Source organism: Pinus tabuliformis, chromosome 7 (genome assembly GCF_031772625.1).
Source record: "Pinus tabuliformis cultivar Carrire ecotype Pingquan chromosome 7, CPIR1, whole genome shotgun sequence".
NCBI classification, from domain to species: Eukaryota; Viridiplantae; Streptophyta; class Pinopsida; order Pinales; family Pinaceae; genus Pinus; species Pinus tabuliformis.
In genome coordinates, this window is record NC_142293.1 from 1,761,554,561 (window position 1) to 1,761,579,269 (window position 24,709).

The 24,709-nt window shown below is 37.9% G+C and overlaps 1 protein-coding gene across 3 annotated transcripts in view; it reads left to right on the forward strand.

The window, feature by feature from the left end:
- Window positions 1–24,709, forward strand: part of LOC149255394 (uncharacterized) — a 280,594-nt gene that overhangs the window by 233,564 nt on the left and 22,321 nt on the right. For all 3 annotated transcript variants that reach the window (XM_089460475.1, XM_089460473.1, XM_089460474.1), the window contains 3 exons: window positions 22,179–22,288; window positions 22,375–22,516; window positions 23,144–23,260. In XM_089460475.1, coding sequence (XP_089316601.1) covers window positions 22,179–22,288; window positions 22,375–22,516; window positions 23,144–23,260 — 369 coding nt within the window. The remainder of the gene's footprint in view (window positions 1–22,178; window positions 22,289–22,374; window positions 22,517–23,143; window positions 23,261–24,709) is intronic.

The window sequence follows — 24,709 nt, forward strand, 5'->3', positions numbered from 1 at the left end:
AATGGTGTAGATTCACTGCGAGGGCACCACCTAGAAGTTGGTCTCATAAAGAGTAGTCCCCCCGCAATGACGACAGCAAGTGGCAACAGTCGGAGGTGTTAAAGTGTGAGTAGGTTGGTGGTGCGCAGAAGGCAGAGAGGATGGGACCCGCTTGATGGAGAAAACCCAATAGCACAACTAAATCAAAGATTAACACAAGCAGTGCCCCACAAAGACTTTTGTCGGCCCTGTTGACTTTTAAATGAGCGGTGTAGATTCACTGGGGGGCACCACTTGGAAGTTGGTCCCATAAAGAGTAGCCCCCCGCAGTGACGACAGCAAGCGAACCAGCTCATTCTAATTTCATTAGCCATGTCATGTGTTGTAGCTTTTAACGACACTTGTAGCACCAGTGCTTTAGGGGACATAGAAAGCTTCCTAGAGATAACCTCTGGGTTGATTGTAGACCAGTGCCTAGGACATCTTAAAGAGAGGAGTGCATGGAAGATTATGAGTGGGATTTTGTTGCACTCCAATTGTCACGTAATTAAAAGAGAATAAAGGGGGCTTGGTTCAATAGTTTGTCATGCAGGTAAACTCAAGCCAATACATGGATCCAAACGCTTAGGGGGTAAATTAGGCCAACCTCAAAGAGAAATGTTTGGTTTTGGTGGCCGACACACAACAATAAGCAACTTTATATTGAAGTTGTAGTAAAGTGAAGAGGAGGAAAGGAAGGAGGGAATTCGATGCAGAGGGCTGTAAACATGACAGAATCCTAAGCAGCAATGTTCCGACCGAAGGGTGGAATTCGATACATAGGGCTGTAAACAACATAGAATCCTAAGCAACGATGTTCCAGCAGAAATATGGAAGAGAGAGGAGGTGGAAAGATAGAAACAACAGAGTGCTTATTGAGGTTTCATACCAGGTATAACATGGGTACCTCTATCACCAAACAGTGTGAGTAAATCTGTGCTCATACAGGTACTGTGGGTTAATCTAATAACACAAGTAAATATGTAATTACTATAGGTACTGTAGGCTATTGAATAACACAAGTAAATCTGGAATATACATAGTTATTGTTCTCTATTTAGCTGCCCGAATAAATCCATGAATTGGGGAGAAACGACAGTCTCATTACATTATTTTAGAGAAGGAAAACAATAGATGAAATGAGATTATAGAAGGGAAAAAATATTGCGCATTGATTTGCTTGGGATCACCAAAGAGTTTCATTAATACTTGAAGGGTCCAAATCAATGTTGCACAAATCGTTATCGGGATATTATCGGCGCGGGGAAAAAATCGGAAAAAAATCAGGAAAAAATCGATAAAAGTCAAGAAAAAATCGTAACATACAAAAATATTCATTTTTTGCAATTTTTTGTAATATCTAAAGCATCTACAACATAAAATAAATACATTGACACATAAATATGATAAAAGAACTAATATATAACATGTTTAATATCATTTCTAGTGCCACATCACACATAACAATGAATCATGTCCTGAATAGTAAGTCTTGACTCATGACTCCCAACTTAGCCTCAAAATATCAACAAAAAATATAATAATGTATCTCATATCATGAGTCATAATGTCATATACAATGAAATGAACCAAATAACTAAAGTCTAATACTACTGATTCCTTTGCCCCTCTAGATGTAGATGTTGGTGGAGTTGGGAGTAGACTTTGTTGTGCTCTAGAAGTGAAGAACTAGGAGCTACATGAGGTAGACCATGTCCTCTACTTGTGATAGGGGTAGCTTGGGTCACCTCCTCCTCATAAAAAAAAAAAAAAAATTCCCACGATTTTTTCCCAAAAAATCACGATTTTTATGAAAAAATCGCGATTTTTTCAAAAAAGTGTGATTTTTTCATAAAAATCGGCAAAAAAACCCCGATTTTATCTCGATTTTTTGGCGATTAGTGCAACATTGGTCCAAATACCAGTCCATTACATTCAACATGTGTCACTCTGATCCCTTATGAACAAGCCATTTAGAACCAAGGACGGCATCTTAGAATTCAGACCCTCATGGGAGCGAGATTCCAAAAACTGTATTAAGTGTTTCTCCCCCTTATTTATACCAAGAAGTGTGGGGCTTTGCATCAAATTTACAAAATATCTCAGCTCAGGGTCAGCTGTCAGGTTGACTAGCTGTCTCGGCCTGCGATAGCTCCTGCTGCCCAAAATGATTACAATCAGGGTTTGATCCCTTTCTTGGAAATATGGAAATTACAGAAATAATAAGGAAAAGGAAAAACTAAAAGAGGATGGAGGAAGTGTCCCTTTGTTGTCCCTGTAATCGCCTCTGATCAAGCCAGGTCTCTGCCATAATGCACTTTTCTTGCTGCTCAGTCAGTCCTTGTCGCTTTCGCCTTAACTACCTAAGTAGCTCGTTCTCTGGAGTTGGGAGTGGGTCAACTACGAATGTTTGTCGCGAAGTGGAAATGGAGCATCTCCGACAGTCCTTTGTTGTGTATCGGAGTGGAGCCCCATCCCTGTATTTACTCTCTGAAGTCAAGTAGCAGAGCAGATGAATTTATTTCAATGGCCCATGTAGTCCTTAGTTTGTGGTTGTAGGGGCTTCTACAGGATTAGCCCATATCACTCTGCCATTGCCCCATACCTCTATTCAAAGTTTCAACTGTTGGTCGTCTGTCTTTAAAACTCTGTACCTCACTCCCGGGTCCTTGCTGTATCGAAACTTTTGCACTAAAAGGCATTATAGAACAGCGGGTCCCGATTGCCCTTTGGCCCCCTTTGCCTTAGCCCTCATTTTGCCTTTCTTTTCATGTGACTGGGGGCTATGATCATGTGCTAGGGCCTTTGGACTTCCCTTCAGGGTCTTTTTCCTTTGTTACGTAGAATCCCGCACAACGATGATTTATCATGCTTCGCCTTTGATGCCTCCCCTTGACCCTTATGATCGCCGAGCTATGAGGTTGGGCCCACCAAAGGTATCGTAATCGCAATACGGGAGAGGGAGACCTTTTACCTCCTTTCATAGTGCTGGCTGATTGTTCGAACACAAAATCCTCATAAGGTATAACACATAAAATATCGCATTCGGGAGGGTCTTCTCATATCGCAATCACAAGTCAGAAGGGACTTCGGTTGAGGAGGGACCTTGCCTTGTGCAATCGTCGATCGCCAATTTGCGATGGGTGACATCATCACTTCCACGTGTCACCTTATGAGTGGTGATGTGTCAATCGGAAATGCCCCCTTAGAACCTTGAAAATGTTAAATCTGCGTGCCACGTGTCCTTTGTACCACCATGTCATCTCCGTACTGCCACATCATGATGATGTCAGTTGCCACATCAGTTTGTTGGGACCAATAGAATTATGCCACGTGGCTTGTTGGAGGAGAGAGAAAAGGCCCACTTGCCTCCTGTTTTTGCATTAATTTCCTTTGTAAATCAGCCTTTGCCCTCCCCGATGCTTTAATACTAGAGGCCTAAATCTTGGTGATTTCAAGGTTATCGGCCTTTGGCGGTTTGATGACATTTGTATTTGTTTGCACCCTTTGACCCTTGCAATCGCAGATATGCGATATCGGAGTTTTGCTTCCTAAAACACCATTATACTATGCACAATGGGCCTTTGACCACTGATTGCGATTTGCGATGCACTCCCAGAGTGTGATCGCCAATTGTTGATTTACCCCGCCAATATTTCTTGACTGTTGGGACCTCCGATATGCGATTTGCGATATCGGCAATCGCTAATTGTTGATCTCATTGCCCTCCTCTACTGCTGCTGGAAACTCTGACCTCTGATTGCAATGAGCCTCCCTTGGTCCTTTCTCTTTGTTTTCTAGCTTTCAAAGAGCAGTTTAAATCTGTTCTAACTTCAGGTCCAGAAGTCCATTTTTGGACTTCCATATACTGTTGGAAAGCTTGTTCCGAGCACTATGCAATGGATAGGGTCCGATTAAGCTTCGAGAGTTTTTGTGGCTTGGGAAATGGCTTCAAACTTCACTGCTCTTTCTCATCCTTTTCACAGCTGAAAACACATTTAGTTGTGAGTGACAACATTGGCTCCAACTGGGGACAGTGGCTTGCTAGCAAGATGCTGAGAACCTGCAGGCCGGTATCCTTCACCATTGGGCATGGAGTCAGAAATATAATGAATCTATATAACCAGAAAATCTCCATGGGACTTGATTTGTTGGGAGTACTTTCCTCATCAAACTAAAATGCAGAAATAGAAATTCTAACAATTGGGAAGTAAATGCTCAGAGAGTGAGCTTATTTGTATACATTCCTACTTATGCACAAGACTCAATTCACCTAAGTGAGTTCAACCCTCCAATGGAAGCAGGCCAGCATTTGGGTGCTGGACCTAGTGCCCCCATGCTGCTGTAAAATGCAAATTAAAACAAGCATGCACCATGAAAAGTCTTTAAACAAAGAACTTGATACATGCTCTTGAAACAACCTTTATTGTTGAATTAAGAATGTCATCATGTAGTTAGCTACAGAGTCATAGAACTGGCAAGGAAAGTTTGCAGTTGCCTCTTTTTCACAAACAGTCCGTTGACTGATGTCTTCTTGGTCAGGGCAACGACAAACCCTATTTAGCTCCTCAACCTTAGATTTTTCAAGAAAAACTTGTTGTTGATCTTTTACTACCCATTCTTCAAAGGGCCAACCCTCTTGGAAATTTGCAATAGATTCTTCATTGTCAGAACTGTAAGAGTCGTAAATTGGAGAATCTACTGAGAATTCTTGGCAGGATTCCTTCTACAACAAGCAGTAACGGACTCCACGCGGTCCTTCAACTTTGGGTTCTTCTTGGAAAACTTCTTGTTGGGAGATTTCTCCCCATTTGCTAGTAAACCATTCCCTTTGAATCTCTGTGGTCGTTTCATCCTCCTCTGAATAATATGAATCATAAATTGGAGGAGGTTCTTGATCATGTTCTCGAGGTGAAGGATTTGCATCGTGGACCAGAGGCTCTTTGCTCACCTCCTGGTGGGCCTCCTCTTCTTGTGCAGCTTCCCATAACTGCGAGCGTTGTGGCTCTGCATCACTGGACTCTCCACGAGAGTCGTATTCGTCATAGGAAGGAGGAACATCAAATTCGGTCGAATCAGACCTCTTAGGATTTATTTGTAGCCCGATGATGTTTCCTTCTTCTCTTTCTTGCTCAATGGGTGATGCTTCTTGATGCGAGTAGATGTTTTCTTGGAGCGGAGCTCCACAAACATCTTGAACAGGGTCATTGACCTCGGGAATGTCTTCATCATTAAAATGTGTGCAACAATCTTCAAATAGGGCATTCAGTGGATATAGTCCTTTGCAATAGAGATTGAATGCCATATGAAAACCTTTCAAGGAAGATATGCTACCACAAGGTATCATTTTGTACCAAACTATAGCATCCTCATCTAAAGAATATATGAACAATTACATTTAGCATCCTGGTCAGGCCTTCTATTTGTGCTCCCACTGAATCTAGGCAAGTAGGTAATTGATTCATGGAACGAAGGGACATGATTAGGATAACCAACAATAGAAGAAAAATCCAGTGGGACAAATTTGTTGGCCAAGAATGCAGGAATGGCCATCTTGAAAACCTCCCTAGATGAGTAATTGCAAGTTCAAAGGTAGGGAAAGCTTTCGGCTGCTTTAGCATCATAGCAAGTATGAGGCAGTTTGAAAGTCAGGATGATCAAATAGAAATATGGATAGTGGAGTCGCCAGGAAGTTTACCATAAAATTGAGACAGTGGAGTCGCCAAGTGAGAGATCTCACACTTTCCTTGCTTACCTAACAAAGGAAATGTAAAAAATTGTCGTGCCTAGGGAAAAATAATCTAATCCGTTCCCTGGAAACGACGCTAAAATGATGTTGTAGCTTTTAACGGCACCTACAGCACAAGTGCTTCAGGGGACATAGAAGGCTTCCTAGAGATCGCCTCTGGGTTGATTGTCAACGAGTGCCTAGGACATCTTAAAGAGAGGATTGCATGGAAGATTAGGAGTGGGGTTCTATTGCACTCCAATTGCCATGTAATTAAAAGAGAATAAAGGGGCTTGTTTCAAAAGTCTGTCATGCAGGTAAACTCAAGCCGATACATGGATCCAAACGCTCATGGGGTAAATTGGGCCAACCTCAGAGAAATGCCTAGTTCTAGTGGCCGACACACAACAATAGGAAGCTTTATATTAAAGTTGTGGTAAAGTGAAGAGGAGGAAATGGAGGGAATTCGATGCAGAGGGCTGTTAACAGGACAAAATCCTAAGTAGCAATGTTCCGGCCGAAGGGCGAAATTTGATACATAGGGTTGTAAACAACACAGAATCCTAAGCAATAATGTTCCAGCAGAAATATGGAAGAGAGAGGAGGTGGAAAGATAGAAACAACGGAGTACTTATTAAGGTTTCATACCAGGTATAACATGGGTACCTCTATCAACAAACATTGTGAGTAAATCTGTGCTCGTACAAGTACTGCGGGCTAATCTAATAACACAAGTAAATCTATAATTACTATAGGTATTGTAGGCTATTGAATAATACAAGTAAATGTGGATTACACACAAGTACTGTTCTCTATTTAGCAGCCTGGATAAATCCATGAATCAGGGAGAAATCGATAGTCTCATTACACTATTTCAGAGAAGGAAAAACATAGATGAAATGAGATTACAGAAGGGAAAACATATTGTGCATTGATATGCTTGGAATCACTAGGGAGTTCCATTAATACTTGAAGGGTCCAAATACTAGTCCATTACATTTAGCATGTGTTGCTCTAATCCCTTATGAACATGCCATTTAGAACCAAGGATGACATCTTAGAATTCAGACCATCGCAGGAGCGAGATTCCAGAACCTCTATTAAGTGTTTCTCCTCCTTATTTATACCGAGAAGGGGGGCTTTGCATCACATTTACACAATATCTCAGCCCAGGGTCAGCTGTCAGGTTGACTAGCTATCTTGGCCTGCGATAGCTTCTGTTACTTAAAATGATTACAATCGGGATTTGATCCCTTTCTTGGAAATATGGAAATTACAGAAATAATAAGGAAAAGGAAAAACTAAAAGAGGATGGAGGAAGTGTCCCTATGTTGTCCCTTTAATCGCCTCTGATCAAGCCACATCTGTGCCATGATGCACTTTTCTTGCTGCTTGGCCAGTCCTTGTTGCTTTTGCCTTAACTGCCTAAGTAGCTCGTTCTCCGGAGTTGGGAGTGGTTCATCTGCAAATGTCCATCACGAAGTGGAAATGGAGCATGTCCCGACAGTCCTTTGTTGTGTATCATAGTGGAGCCCCATGCCTCTATTTACTGTCTGAAGTCGAGTAGTAGAGCAGATGAATTTATTTCAGCGGCCTGTGTAGTCCTTAGTTTCTTGTTGCAGGGGCTTTTACAGGATTAGCCCATATCGCTTTGCTATTGCCCCATGGGCCATACCTCTATTCAAAGTTTCAGCTGTGGACCATTCGTCTTTAAAGCTTGGTACCTCGCTCCTGGGGCCTCACTGTATCGGAACTTTTGCACTAAAAGGCATCACAGAACAGCGGGTCCAGATCGCCCTTTGGTCCCCTTTAGCCCTCATTTTTCCTTTCTTTTCATGCGACCAGGGAATATGATCGGGTGCTTAATCCTCGCGTGCTAGGGCCTTTGGGCTTCCCTCCGAGGTCTTTTTCCTTTGTTATGTAGAATCTCGCACAATGGTTATTTATCATGCTTCCCCTTTGATGCCTCCCCTTCACCCTTGCAATTGCCGATCTGTGGGGTTGGGCCCACCAAAGGTTTCGCAATCGCAATACGGGAGAGGGAGACCTTTTACCTCCTTTCATAGTGCTCATCGATTGTCCGGACACGAAATCCTCATCAGTTATAACACACAAAATATCGTATCCTGGAGGGTTTTCACATATCGCAATCGTAATCGCAAGTTGGAAGGGACTTCGGTGGAGGTGGGACCTTGCCTTATGCGATCACAGATCGTCGATTTGCAATGGGTGACGTCATCAATGCCATGTGTCACCTTATGAGTGGTGACATGTGTCACTCGGAAATGCCCCCTTAGAACCCTGAAAATGCTAAATCTGTGTGCCACGTGTCCCCTGTACCGCTGTGTCATCTCCATGTTGCCACGTCAAGATGATGTCTGTTGCCATGTCAGTTTATTGGGACCAATAGTATTCCGCCACGTGGCCTGTTGGAAAGAGAGAGAAAACGCTGGCCTAGCTCCTGTTTTTGCATTAATTTCCTTTGTAAATCGACCTTTGCCCTCTCCGGTGCTTTAAAACTAGAGGCCTAAATCTCGACAATGTCAAGGTTATCGGCCTTTGGCCATTTGATGACATTTGTATTTGTTTGCACCCTTTGACCCTTGTGATCGCTAATATACTATGCGCAATGGGCCTTCGACGGCTTATTGCGATTTGCGATGCGTTGCTGGAGTGAGATCGTCGATCGCTGATTTACCCCGCCGATATTTCTTAGCTATTGGGACCTCCGATATGCGATTTGCGATATCGGCAATCGTTGATCGCTAATCTCATTGCCCTCCTCTACTGCTAGTGGAAACTCTGACCTCCGATTGCAATGAGCCTCCCTTGGTCCTTTCTCTTTGTTTTCTAGCTTTCAAAGGGCAATTTGAATCTGCTCTAACTTCAGATCCAGAAGTCCATTTTTGGACTTCCATATACTGTTGGAAAGCTTGTTTCGAGCACTATGCAATGGAGAGGGTTTGATTAAGCTCTGAGAGTTTCTGTGGCTTGGGAAATGGATTCAAACTTCATTTCTCTTTCTCATCCTTTTCACAGCTGAAAACACATTTGGCAATGAGGGACAACATCACATTCCTTTGTCCAGCTATCCTCCAAACTATCAAATCCTCCATTTAATTCAGTCATTTCCCACGATGGAATTTAATGTCATTTTACCTCTTATAATTTCTCATTTCTCATTTTCCTTAGTACATTGTCTTGTTGTTCGTTGCCAAGAAATTCAAAGTCTTGCTCATGTTCGAGTCAACCTCATCACCAGTACCAGTTATTTTGCCATAATCAACCGTTTATCTTTTAAAAATGGCCAAGAAATCTGTTTTAGTTGGTTCATCCTCTCACATTCCGCTCATGGATACTGAAAGAGATGTCTTTGATGTTTCTTTCCCTGTCAACCATCATGAATTCTACCAACATGTCTAGTTAAACCAGTCCAATTCCCCAATTTATGCTGCAATGGTAAAATCTGGTGTGTTGGCATCCTTTTTCTCTCAAACATACATGTTTTTTGAATTTATTCGTTGGCTAGTTTTGGCAATGTATCCTCAAATTTGTTTTGTGATAAGTAGGTTGGGAGAAAGTGTTTTTCAGGTGTCCTCTCTTTTGATTCAACAAGAATTGTGCTATCCTTCTACAAAGTCTTACTTCTCTTTCTCTGAAGAATCATTGACTGCTTATTTTGAAGAACTATCTAAACCAGAATTTGTTGTAATTCACTTGTATTTAATGACTAATGGAAAACAATTCCCTGTAGATTCCACTCATTTTCCCTTGGATATTTTTGTCGAAGATGTAAGACCAGTTCTTCAAGTGTTGGCCAGAATTTTAGGGAAAGAGGACATTACAGTAGTTGACAAAGCAGTTTTAGGAATGTTTGCTGTAATGATGAAGCTTGGAGTTGTATTAGATATACCAACCTATTGGGAAAAAGAAATTAATGTCCAATTCATGAATTTCACTCTTACAAGTTGTTTTAGGTTTCCTTCACTTGTAACATATTTATTCTTTTATTCCAATGTTGAGAAATTCATGCATCTAGGGTTGAATATTATGGACACCCTCAAGCATAAACAATCAGTGTTCTTCTGGATTAATATAGTAAGAATTGATCCTAGAAATGAGGGTTTGTCCTATTTTGCATCTTCTTTTCTTTCTGTTGTATATTCAATCATCAATAGTTCACTTGCACTAGCTTTACTCCCTAAAGCCCAATCTTTCCTTCAAGTGAGTAAAGATGTCAAGGTTGGAGATTGGTTTTCTTTCCAGGATCATGTTGAAATAAGGTTGTATGGAGCTGAGGTTGAGCCCTACAGATTACCAACTTTTGTTCCCATGAGGATGTTTGCTCTTGAATTCATTAGACAGAGTCTAAATGTGGATCAGGTACATTTTGTACCTGCAAAGAAGGGACTCCTTTTTAGGTTACCAAGGACTGTTGGACCATTCATTGTAAATACTAGGCAAGCGGCAGAAGGGATGAATTTGTTACTAGAAGAGAAATGGGCTTATGATCCATATCATATAATTTCAAACAAAAGAATAGAAAATGGATATGCTCCTTTTGTACATGAATCAAAACCAGAAATTGAAAAACTGGCAAATGGAGGGCAGTCAGCTCCCTTGGGAAATATAGAGATTGAGACCCCTCTTGCTACTGAAAAGAACCTGAAGAGAGGCAGGTTAGAGGTAGTTGATCTAGAGGAAGAGGAAGACAGAGCAACAAAAAGGGCAAAGATGTCTAAAGAGGCTGGTGCATCAACAACTCCCAGTATACAATTGCAGTTAGGGGAAACTTTTTGTACTCCTTCTCCAGTTTCAGGGGAGTCTTCTCAAGATTCAGTTTCCATGATTAAACAAATGTTTTTGCAGGTGGAGGAAAGAAACAAGAAAATTAGAGAAAACATGGAATCCCAATCAGAAGCTCAGGTATCTTTTGAATATCAGACAAGGTTGCTATCAGCTATGGATTTAGAGAAAAGTCAGCTAAAATTTGCTCTCTCTCATCCATCAGCAATGTCAGTAACATCTGCAGTAGGGTTCAAGATTGTTAATTTAACAGTGGATGCAAAGAGGATTCCATTGCCTAATAAGATTAATTTACATATGCATGGGCAATTAATTTTTCATGATTTATATAAATTTGCTTTAGCTGCTTCTAAAGTTGAAAATATGTTAGAAAAAGTGGGAAACCAGCTGAAGTTGGAGAGAGCAATTCTAGAGCTCTTAATACTCAAAATGAAGCGCTGAAAAAGATAATTGTAAAGGTTGGTGTAAATCCAGAAGATAGGTTTGCAGTTCAGAAGTTACTGCAAAGTGATGAGATAGAGATTCAAGAACTAAAAAAGAAGTTGAATTTGCCCTCAGCAGAACATCCCATGGCTTCAGAGGTAGCAGGGGTTGAGAAAGAAAAAGAATTATTGGTCCAAGAACTTCTACAAAGGGATGAGGAGATAATGAAGTTGAAGGAAATGAATCTTTCATTACAACAAGAGATTGATTCACATGTATGCACAATTGTGGTTGCAACAAATTCAGATGATCCTGCTGAGACACTAACTCGGGTTAGGAATGAGTTGCACATTTCTGAGAATGAGTTAAAGAAGAAGCAGATAGATTTGGACAATGCTGTGAAAATCATCAAAGAAATTGAGTAAGAGTTGTGTATGACCACAGAGACTGCAGAAAAATACAGAAGGGATTTCCAGGCTGCTCAGCAAGAAATTAAAAAATTGAAGGAAAAATGTCCCTGGTACAAGCAAGAGAAATCTTGTGGAATGATATAATCAATACTGTAAAGAGTGTCTGGAAATTCCTAGTTATCATTGAAGAGGAGAAGATTATTGTCAGAGACTTAGAAGAAGTCATCCTCAGTAATAAGCAGAAGTTGCAGAATAGAGCCCAGTTTGCTAAGAAGTTAATTGACTTCTTAAACTCAAAGTCTACACAGGAAATGAAAGAGTTTGGAATAGAAGACAGGACAAAGCATGTGATGGAGATAAACAAAATGATATTGAAAAATGCCAACAGGAAAGCAGCAGAGAAGAAATTGATGGAGATTAAGGAAGCAGTGATGAGTTTTGATATCAATTTTGATAAAAGAACAAGGGCTGGTTTGCCATCCTGTTGGGATCAACAAAATAATTTGTTATCCTGGGAACTGTATGAAACATTACTAGTGGAAGAAAAAAGTAAAATTAACTCTACACATGAAAAGACTGCAGTCTTAAAGGGAGCTACAATTGTCAACTATCTTCATAAAGATTTTCAACTTGTCTGGATGATGAAGACTCTGTTTATTGAGAAGCCTACATACAACAAAATCACGGACTTTAGGATAGCACATGTTAAGTTTATAAATTCCCCAAGTACAAGTATAGATATCTAGAGGAAGACCAAGGAATGGAAGAAGAAAATGATGTACACTTGTCAGAATTCGATTTTTACACTTGGCATTGGAGCTCCATTCAAAAAATTCGAATTTCTCTTTAAAATTGTCACCTCATGCCAGTTGTTTAATCACTTCTACAATGGGATTGGCTCCAATGCCATTTGTCATTGTCATTCTTCATTGGGATTTTCTCCCAACTTTCTATATAATGGAGCCATGGGCTCTCAAATTATATAATATTGTTACTAGCTATTGTGCTTGCGGAAGCACTGTTGCCTTGTACACTTTCAGAAATATCAATAAAGACTTTGGGGTTTCATTCATGAGGTGTTCCTCCTTTTCGAGTGTGATGAATTGTTGATGATTGGTATAATTCCTTTTACTCATGCTTTAATCTAATTTGCTTCCATATGCTCTTGTAGGTTTGTTAATGTAGAGCTATCTTGCATTGACATTTGATTTAGAAGTATGCTTTAGGTATAGAATGTCTAGTTGGTTTTAAATAAATATCTAGAGTTTCTTATCATTGTTTATTGCTGAATCTATATGGAACTAATTATTGATTGAAGTTTTGTAGAGGGAATATCTTGTTAGGATTACAGAATCAAGCGTGAGGGGAAGTCTTTGGAGGGACCAACCCACTCTTGATACATACTTAAAGGAGCTCTCATTTGTTCTTTGAACCTTCATAATTTTATTTTACAAAGTGGTTTTGTAGGGATTTTGGCACATAGCTTGTACACAAGCCGAGAACTTCTAAGTTTAAATCTCTTTTAAAAAAAATTGTAGTTCATTTCTTTCATTTGCTATCTAAGAGCTTGAAGATGACTAAGCAAAAACGAGAGTTTACTCTCACTCTTTAGCTTAGCCTTTTGTAAATTATAATTGTACATATCCATTTTATCTTGCTGATTTTTCCATTAATACTTAACTTATTTTGCAGCCATTGTTTGGATTGTTTGCTAACTCTTGTGTGGCAAATTTTGAAGATCAACTTCCCGCAACATCTAACAAGTGTTTGCAGGACCTTTGGCAAGTGTTGGGTGTTCGATTTCCAAGGATGTCGTGAGCCCTTTTGAGGCTTATTTTGGCCAAGTCGAGTTCACTAGAGGGATGCCCATTTTCCTCTCTAAGATGTGGGCATTTGGAGGAAACTCACACCTTGTTTCCCTTGCATAAGTTTTGTGAGATCTTGTCACTACTTTCTCAAGAAAAGAGGTCTAATGTCCAAGTTTCAACCAATTATTGTGAGGACTCTCCTTGAAGTATAGTTGAAAACTTTGAAGGGTCGTCTTCTCATTGTAATTTTAATAAAAGATCTAACTTGCTTGTGGGAGCTTGGGATTTCTCCCATCGTATCCTATCTCCCCATTTAGAGGGTGGCTTTTGTTGGGTGGATTGACATTTGCATGGTTTAAGCTTTCATACTTCATTCACTTACATGCATGCTTTAATTGGGAATTAACACAACCTCACTATCACATTTCATTAAGTTAAAGTTTGTTACAATTTCATTTGAGCTTTGCATCATTGTTGCTTAGAGCTACAAGCTTATACTTCACTTTGGGCAATTCATCCTTTACATGCAAACATTTTATATCTTTAACAAACTTTGATTCGTTTCCATTTACCTTGGTAAATTGTTTCATGGGCACTTGAATACATGCTTCGATTTTATGATAAATTGTTATCTTGAATATTGGAGCAATTTATTGTCATTGCCTATTTGAAACAAATTTTACTTTCAAGCAAATTACTTGTATCATTTTAATTCATTGATGAAACACATGCAACACTTGTAAGCTAATTTTATTCCTCCAATTGAAGTTATAATTGCAACTTATGTTGAACACTATTTCATTTTCAAGCATTGCAAATCAATCTCTTTGAAGCATTTGCATGTATTAATATTTTAAATTGGGGAATTAACACAATTTGCATTTCATATAGGCATTTTAGTGTAGGAAGGCCCCAAGCCTAATTAAAATCTTACCTCCAACATAAGTTGGTTGAAGTAGACATCTTAGAGATCGTCCACTCTATTGACTCTTCACTATGAGATCCATATCATTGGGCACAGGTGAGGTATTATTATTTCTATTTGGGGAATTAACACAATTTGCATTTCATATAGGAATTTTAGTGTAGGAAGGCCCAAGCCTCATTAAAATCTTACCTCCAACATAAGTTGGTTGAAGTAGAAATTTTAGGGATCCTCCACTCCTCTATTGACTCTTCACTATGAGATCCATATCATTGGGCGAGGGTGAGGTATGAGGATTGAAGAGTTGAATTGTAATCTTGTTGTAGAGCTAATTAATAAAATTAACCAAGAGCATGTTCCATTACATTTACTTTACTTGTCTCTTGATGGTTTGAGTTTTCATATGCAAAGTCTATTCCAAAAGCAAGTATTATAATCATTTCAAACAAGTGTTTTCTTTTCATGTTTCAAGTCTAATTGCTTATTGATGTCTTGGTTTAGCACTTCCTTTCTTTTACATTTCCAAGTTAATTACTAATTTTTGGGTTTTGGCAAGATATGTTTCACATGTTTTGATTTATAAAGTTGATTATCTCAAAAGCATTTTGTATTTTACATATCTTGTGCTAACAATTCTTATCTACATTTCAGGGTTACTTTGTTTTCTCTTTTGAGAGCATTGCATTTTACTTTGAGCAAATATATCTTTAAATTGTTGAGCAAATTCCTTATAAGGCACTGGTTTTATGGTTTTTAATCATATTAATGATTGACATTGTCATTTCAAGTTGTTCACTTCACATTTGCCCATAAATCCTTGAATGTAATCCATTTTCATTATAACACTCTCCTAGAAACTCACATCTTTTAACTTAACTTTTCATTAGGGACCACCCCCCTTAGCTAACCTAGGAGATAGCTCAAATGGAGAGAGTTGTGATTAGTGTGACAACCCATTCTCTGAGTTCCTTGCCACCAACCACACCTTGTGGGGTTGAAGTCTTTTCTCACTGACTTGTAGGTAGGTGTAGGCGGCAGGGTCAACATCATTAGCGCCGTTGTCGAGGACAAACTTTTTTGTACCTAGGAAATCGACTAACCTTTTGGTTTTAGCATTTTTGAACTTTAGATTTAGATTCTTGCTCAAGTGGCGACTCCACTCAATCCAAATTTTGCAAGAGTCTCTTTAGGAGAAATTCAAGTGGTCTAGTTAGCCCCTCGCCTGATCCTAAAAGGGTTTTTAGAGAGAGGTTGAATAAACTTTCTCGTAGTAGAGCTCTTGCTAGTCTTGGGCAAGAGGCTATTTGTGATATTCATTTGCTTTTTCAAGAACAAGTAGAGCCTAGCATCATGAATGATCTTTTTGCTCCTTGTGACTTCACTAACATAAATGGCTATCCTCTCACAATATCCCTAACAAGGCTATTGAAAAATTGCCTTCCTTTCAAGGTAACAATGCTATTAGTGCTACATCACATGTGAAAATCTTTAATGTTTGTATCCTTAAATGGTGTAACACTGCTAATTATGAGGATGTGAAGATGAGGCTTTTTGTTTTATCTTTAGAAGAGGATGCTCTTGATTGGATCACTAAGCAACCTGCTAACTCATATAATTCTTTACAAGCCATTCTGACTGCATTTTTAGATAAGTTTGGAGAGAAGAAGGAAAATAGGCATTTGATCAATGCCATTAGCAACATGAAGAAAAATGAGAATGAGACCATGGAGGAGTTTAACAAGAGATTCAATGAATTAGTAAAAAGCATGCCTGCTACTATTAAACCTCTGATGAATTTATTTTATGCTCATATCTAGATGCTTTTGGGGTTGACACTGCCTATGAGTTGAGGAGGAAGGAGCCTACGAATCTAAGTGTAGCTCAATCTGAAGCCTTGAAGATAGAAAGGGCTAGAAAGCAGTGAGGAAAATCTGAAATTCATGGTTTCAATAGAGGGCCATCAAAATCAAATGATTACAAAGGCAATGCCAAGGAAGAGACTACACATGATCCTATTAAAGAATTAACTCAACTCATCAAGAGAATGGAAGCAAATCACATTAAAGAAATGCAAGCCATGCAAAATAGGTTGGTGGCCATGAAGAGATCACAAGTGCAAAGATTCCAACCTAGGCCAAATGATAGATGGCAAAAGAATAAAGGCCCTCAACAGGAGCATAGGCCTCCAAATCCATTGGAATCCACCAACATGGTAGATCAAATTCCCCCTTTTTGTAGGCCATGTAATCAGTTCCATGAAGAAGCCACATGCCCATATGTGAAGAGAATCCTGGAAATTGGCATGTTAGGAGACGAACATGTAGGGACAACTGGTCAAATCAATATGTTCTCCATGGAGGATCAAATATAGACCATTGAAAGAAATCAAGAGATTGAACATATGCCTAATAATCTTGGGGTTTACAATATGATTGCAAATTTTGACAAGGTCACTAAGATTTTTGGTGAAAAACCTACATCTGGACAGATTCTTGCTATGGCAAAACACAAAGGGATGACTTATCAGAGAAGGCATATCCAAGACCAGAATAATCATAGAAATTTTTCTCTTCGTACTTTAGAATTGAGTTTTGACTTAGGCAATTGGTTGAATAATGCAAAGGTTTCTATTCCAGTGACAGAACTTTTAAAGATATCATCTCAAAGGGCCAAGTTACTAAGTGCCTTTGAAGTTACTCAAAGGGAAGAAAAGCCTAGTGACGAACCAGAAGATGAGGAAATTATATTGAAAAGTATGAACTATTATGTGGGGAGTGAAGATCATCTACCATTTTATGTTTCTTTGATAGTGAATGATCGTCTTTTATGCAACTGCATGCTTGATGCAAGGGCTTCATCAAATGTTATGACCAAGAAAGTCATGGAGCAACTGAATTTAAGGGTTTCTAGGCCCTATCACATCATATGTTCAATGGATTCTAAAAGAATTGAAGTGTGTGGGATAATTAAAGATTTACATGTTTTCCTAGCTGCATACACAGATAGAATAATGACTACGGATATTGTTGTGATAGATGTTCCAGATTCCTGGGAAATTCTCCTATCAAGAAAATGGGCATCAGATCCAGGTGGTAGCCTTCAAATGGACTTATCATATGCCACCATCCCCATGCCTGATAATACCTTTCTCAGACTTGATCGAGAGTTAGAGGAAAGATATGATGTTGAAGATCCAAGGAAACCGAACAATGAGATTATCTATAGATTATGCCAAATAGAGAGTGATGCAGTGTTGACAAATTTCCTTCCCCCCTTAGTAGAACATATTCAAAACGAAGAGATTAGGCATAGTTGAAAAAACTTGGGTACTTCAAATCTTCCATCAGAGCATTTTCAAGACAAGCAGTAGGATTGGCAATAAATGCATCATCATCACCATCGCAACTAACCAAGAAGAAAAGAAAAAAGCGAAAAAAGGAAAAAGATATAAAAAATGAACCACCAGTTTTGAGCAGGATCAAGCCTCAACGCATCAATAGTCGGAAAAGGAAAACGAAGAGGTTTGGTATATCTGATGGCCACAAACATGTTAATATTGCGACAAATCATAGTCCCAAGATAGTTAGAATTGGGCAAGGAACATCAAAGAAAGAACCTATGGACTTGCCTGTGAGTAGGCAGGTTCTCAAGATGGATTTCACCGAAGATATCTGATACCATGGGGCATCTTTTTGTATCATATTTCTAACCTTATCTCATGTCATTTTTGTTTAAGTAGTTTTATTTCATGAATAAATTGTCATTTATGCTCTTAGAATAAATTTCCATTTCTTCGTTTCGATACTTGATTTTATTTGATGATATTTTGAATGGATACTGCTGATATATTTCTTTTGTCGGTTGATGGAGATTCCATGTTCTTGCACACTATCACTTTGTATTTAGCATGCATCTCCATATGGAGCCAAATGTTCATAGCTGGAGTGGCACTTGATGATTACATGAAGATTCCATGCCCAAGGATGATCCAAAGGACACTTGTACCATTAGATATCGTCTGTCAACAAGGTTTTTTAACTCTACTTCTATCTTCTCATCATCTTTCTTGTACCCAAATTCCACCCCCTACTGGAAATTGTAATAAGTGATACTAGTAATGATGAGTTTTAAGTCTGTAACAGGCCTAGGATGTTGGGACTCGATCAACAAACAAGTTCACCTTGGAGTGTTTTTTTATCTGGTTAATTATCCCTTCTTTTTCAGAGGTGGATAATTTTCTGGGTTTTTTCACTCACGTTTTACCCCAAAGCCGGGGTGACGGTTTGAAGGTTGAGCCTTTGACACATCTTAGTGTCTAGAGTCGATGTATATTACCATACTAGATCACACAAAAAATTTCGTGGAATTTGGTTAAGTCTAGGTAGTCATTTTTTAATTTTTTAGATTTCACAGGTCAAAAATTGCAAATACAATTGTATTTAAATTGTAATAAGTGTAGTCTAGAGAAGTTGTATGGGGTATGAGTAATCAAAATTACACCTCTCACCCTCAACTTTCTACTATGACACACTTTGAGGGGTTAATAATGTGTTTTGGACCCTCAAAACCCACTTTTCCTAAGTTTAGTGGGAAATCTGACAATCAATTAAGCCAGGAATTAAATAAATATCCACACATGCTAAATGTTGTGGAAATGAGGTGGAAAATTATGGGGGAGTTAAAGTGAAGTCCCAAGGTGATGTGGACTCCTAAAATCAAGGAAAGGACATGCGCTCAAATAAAATCGAATTTTTGGCATTAAATGAAAAAGCTGCTTGGAAATTCGAATTTGTGAAGTTAATGCACATTTGGGAGGATTTGGGAGAATATTTGGTGGAGATTTTTGTGGGAAATTGTCCTCACATGGGTTACCACCCATATACACTTGTCATTTGACCATAAAATTTGAATTTGGCACATAAGGGAAGAAAAAATGATGTCCACTTGTCAGAATTCGATTTTTACACTTGACATTGGAGCTCCATTTAACAAATTTGAATTTCTCTTTGGGATTGTTATCTCATGCCACTTTTTTAATCACTTCTACATTGGGATTGGCTCCAGTGCCATTTGTTATTGTCATTCTTCATTGGAATTTGCTCCCAACTCTCTATATAATAGAGCCATGGGCTCTCACATTGTATAATATTATTACTAGCTATTATGCTTGCGGAAACACTACTACCTTGTACACTTTCAGAAATATCAATAAAGACTTTTGGGTTTCATTCATGAAGTGTTCTTCCTTTTCGAGTGTGATGAATTGTTGATGATTGGTATAATTCCTTTTACGCATGCTTTGATCTAATTTGCTTCCATATGCTTTTGTAGATTTGTTAATGTAGAGCTATCTTGCATTGAAATTTGATTTAGAAGTATGCTCTAGGTATAGAATGCTCTAGTTGGTTTTAAATAAATCTCTAGAGTTTCTTATCATTGTTTATTGCTAAATCTATATGGAACTAATTCTTGATTGAAGCTTTGTAGAGGGAACATCTTGTTGGGATTACAGAATCAAGCGTGAGGGGAAGTCTTTGGAGGGACCAACCCAATCTTGATATATTCTTAAAGGAACTCTCATTTGTTCTTTGAACCTTCAGTCTTATCTTACAAAGTGGTTTTGTAGAGATTTCGGCACATAGTTTGTACACAAGCCAAGAACTTCTAAATTTAAATCTCTTTTAAAAAAACATTGTACTTCATTTCCTTCATTTTCTATCTAAGAGCTTGAAGATGACTAAGCAAAGACGAGATTTTACTCTCTCTTTAGCTTAGCATTTTGTAAATTATAATTGTACATATCCATTTTATCTTGTTGATTTTTCCATTAATACTTAACTTATTTTGCAGCCATTGTTTGGATTGTTTGCTAACTCGTGTGGCAGATATTGAAGATCAACTTCCCACAACATCTAACAAGTTTTTGCAGGACCTTTGGCAAGTGTTGGGGGTTCGATTTCCAAGGATTTCGTGAGCCCTTTTGAGGCTTATTTTGGCCAAGTCGAGTTCACTAGAGGGCTTCCCATTTTCCTCTTTAAGATGTGGGCATTTGGAGGAAACTCACACCTTGTTTCCCTTGCATAAGTTTTGTGAGATCTTGTCACTGCTTTCCCAAGAAAAGAGGTCTAGTGTCCAAGTTTCAACCAAATATTGTGAGGACTCTCCTTGAAGTATAGTTGAGAACTTTGAAGGGCCCTCTTCTCATTGTAATATTAATAAAAGATTTAACTTGCTTGTGGGAGCTTGGGATTTCTCCCATGGTATCTTATCTCTCCATTTAGAGGGGGGCTTCTCTTGGGTGAATTGACATTTGCATGGTTTAAACTTTCATACTTCATTCACTTACATGCATGCTTTAATTGGGAATTAACACAACTTCACTATCACATTTCATTAAGTTAAAGTTTGTTACAATTTCATTTGAGCTTTGCATCATTGTTCCTTGGAGCTACAAGCTTCCACTTCACTTTGGGCAATTCATCCTTTACATGCAAACATTTTATATCCTTAACAAACTTTGATTCATTTCCATTTACCTTGGTAAATTGTTTCATGAGCAATTGAATACATGCTTCAATTTTATGGTACATTGTTATCTTGAATATTGGAGCAATTTATTGTCATTGTCTATTTGAAACAAATTTTACTTTAAAGCAAATGACTTGTATCATTTTAATTCATTGATGAAACACATGCAACACTTGTAAGCTAATTTTATTCCTCCAATTGAAGTTATAATTGCAACTTATGTTGAACACTATTTCATTTTCAAGCATTGCGAGTCAATCTCTTTGAAGAAATTGCATGTATTATTATTTTAATTTGGGGAATTAACACAATTTGCATTTCATATAGGCATTTAAGTGTAGGAAGGCCCCAAGCCTCATTAAAATCTTACCTCCAACATAAGTTGGTTGAAGTAGACATCTTAGGGATCTTCTACTCTTCTATTGACTCCTCACTGTGAGATCCATACCATTGGGTGAGGGTGAGGTCTGAGGATTGAAGAGTTAAATTGTAATCTTGTTGTAGAGCTAATTAATAAAATTAACCAAGAGCACTTTCCATTACATTTACTTTACTTGTCTCTTGATGGTTTGAGTTTTCATATGCAAAGTCTATTCCAAAAGCAAGTATTGTAATGATTTTAAACAAGTGTTTTTTTTCATATTTCAAGTCTAATTGCTTATTGATGTCTTGGTTAAGCACTTCATTTATTTTACATTTCCAAGTTAATTACTAACTTTTGGATTTTGGCAAGATATGTTTCACATGTTTTGATTTATAAAGTTGATTATCTCAAAAGCATTTTGTATTTTACATATCTTGTGCTAACAGTTCTTATCTGCATTTCAAGGTTACTTTGTTTTCTCTTTTGAGAGCATTGCATTTTACTTTGAGCAAATATATCTTTAAATTGTTGAGCAAATTCCTTATAAGGCACTGGTTTTATGGTTTTAATCATATTAATGATTGGCATTGTTATTTCAAGTTGCTCACTTAATATTTGCCCATAAATCCTTAAAAGTAATCCATTCTCATTATAACAATCTCCTAGAAACTCACGTCTTTTAACTTAACTTTTCATTAGGGACCACCCCCCTTAGCTAACCAAGGAGATAGCTCAAACGGAGAGAGTCGGGATTAGTGTGACAGCCCCTTTTCTGAGTTCCCTGCCTCCAACCACACCTTGTGGGGTTGAAGGCTTTTCTCACTATCTTGTAGGTAGGTGTAGGCGGCAGGGTCAACATAGCCCAAATCAACCCTTTATAAGTCCCATGTTCTTTGTTCTAAAACATCAACAAAGTCATATTTTAGCTATTTAAATCCATTTTGGATCACATGTGCGTATATATTCCAAGAGATTTGGGTCTATTATTTTAGTTTCCCTTATTAAACCTCTTCTTATTCAGTATTCTCTCTTTTTATGTGTGCTTAAATCTAATAAAATCATCAAACTGTAGGCTTGTTTCTTTGTACTGTAGTTTTGCTTCAAAGTGTAAAGGTAAAAGACATTATATTTCTATTAAATGGATATCATTTATTCATTTGAGCAACAGGATGAAATCGAAATGCAAGATGGTTATGCAGTGTGCAGTTTGATCAAAGGCACAGCCTTTCGAGAGCTAGGAAAACTAGATGCTGCTCATGAATGCCTTGATAATATAAGGTATGGAGTCTTTTTGGTTGTGAATATATGTTTTAATAGCCTTCTGTCTTTTATATTCTGATGTTTATCATCATGTGTTATCACAGGGAGGAGAGTTGCTATGTTGGAGCCGAGCTATTTGTGTTTCCAATGGCTGCATATGAGCGTGCTTTGCTTCTAATCAATAAGCATTTAAACAAAGTCCGTGCTGTCTCTCAAAAGAAAACAAATTTTGACCTTTTGAAGCAGGTAATGCTTCTACAATCTTTCTAATCATAGGGCACAATTTTTCTCCTTGTCATAATAGGCCATACACATTTTATGCATGTATGAAATGTCCGTTCTTTTATAGGAGAGGTGAATTAGAAGTTAATTTTCTGGGTAAAGTAATATAAATGTGACATGTAGAATTTTCTCTTGTCTTCTTGTATTCTCTATAAGTTGAATCTGATCATAATTTTACTATTTATATGTCATCATTTCATCTAAAGGAGACTTTGTAAAATAATTCCTACCATTGTTGTATGTGTTTCTATTGTATTCTTAACAAATAGATAGTATGAAGGGTAAAAAGTATTGATGGATTCAGACTCCACTCTGGATAGCATATGCTTATCAAAACATACTTTTCTAACCTAGAATGCTTGTAATGAACTGGTAAAAAATCTGGCATTTTGCTAAATTGGAATGAAATGAAAGGAATACAAAATGGTGATGTAGAAACATTATTCTAAGGTCTCTCTCAAATTTGAGTTGAAATTCTATTTAGTTTTACTTGTGAGTAATACTGAATTTTCTTCAACAGAATTATATTTTTAAGTTTGAGATGATAATTTAAAATAACCAACATTGGTTTCTTTGTGTTCTTGGTTAAAGGCTCAGAAAGAGCTTGCGATTGCAGAGAGATTTAATCAAGATTACAATTTTCTGTGGCGTCTTTTGGGACGAGTACATGCAGCTCATATAGCAATTCGACAACTTATGAGTGATGAGGTATTACTATAAATTGTATTAGAAGATCAGTTCTAATTTTTCTTTTCTTTTCTATGCATGAATCATGAATTTTCCGAAGGAGAGTATGGAGATTAATTTATTGAATGGCATTGCCAAATTGGTATTTTATAGCATGGATTTCCAACTGCCATTGCCATAGCTTCATAACATCTGTGTTATTGAGACAAGTAAACTAAATAATTCATTGATCATGCACACTTCCTCCCCTCCTTCCTAGAAGCGATCTTGATCCATGAGTCTAGCAATGAATTTCCTTTTTTGTTTTGTGCTATATTCACAATCACTCAACTTATTGAAAATGAAGATCCTCTTCATTTCCAATTAACAACCATGAAGAGTTTTAAGTCAAATGAAACTGGTGTCGAACTGTGTAATTTCAAGGCACAACAACTCCCTATCCCTGCGAATTGCCTCATGAGACTAAGGACAAGTGCATGGTTATATATGTATCTAGTGATGCTTCATTGCCAATTGTCAACAGTGAAGAGTCTTAGGGAAAATAAAAATGGTGTCAAACTGTGTAATTTCAAGTTGCAACTCCCCATCCATGCGAATTGCCTCATGAGACTAAGGACAAATGCATGGTTATAAACTTATATATGTATCTAGTAATGCTCTCACCCTGATCAATGGTTGCCTTGACAAATGTGAATTTGTTTATATCCACAACCATCAAATTGATGCAATAGTCAACACATGGAGTCCAACACAATGAATGGTACTGCCTCTCCATTAGCAACTTTTGGATGGCCATGTAATTAGCAGTGTTATCATGCACAAATTTCCACTGGCAAGATGCTGAAAGGATTCCAGATAACAATAGGAAATAAGCATTGTTACCTTGCTGACCTTCTCATACTTCAAAGTTCATGCTTGCTGACTTTAGGTGGGTCTCCCTACATGATTCTACAAGTCAGTTGTAACTCAAACATTGATTAGTAACACTTGAAATTGACTAAGCACTTGGTCACCTAAAATAAATCTACAACTAAATATTAAAAACAAGCTGAATCTGTCGTATTAGCTATAATTTTGCATGGCGATTGTTACAAAAAATTATGCTAAACTATGGGCACAAGTCCCAATGCAACCAATGCAAAAAAGTGAAACGAGCTGAAATTCACTGTTTTAGTCTTTTAGCGCTGTAAATGCTGAATTAAAGACATAAATTTTCTCATTTTGTGTTGGCCACACAATCCAATGAAATTAGAAAATCTAATGCTTGACCTAATGCAGAAAAAACAGTGAGCTGTTCAGGCTGTTTTTTGGCTGGTAAGTGCAAATAAATTACTGTTTTAATGTGTTTAGGATCTTTGATGCTTCCAAGTGCATGAAAATCGAGAAAAATGTAAGGTTCCTCTTTTTCTGTAAGGAATATATGAAAACAGCTAGCTAATATTGCTGTTTCATGATATAAAATTGATAAAA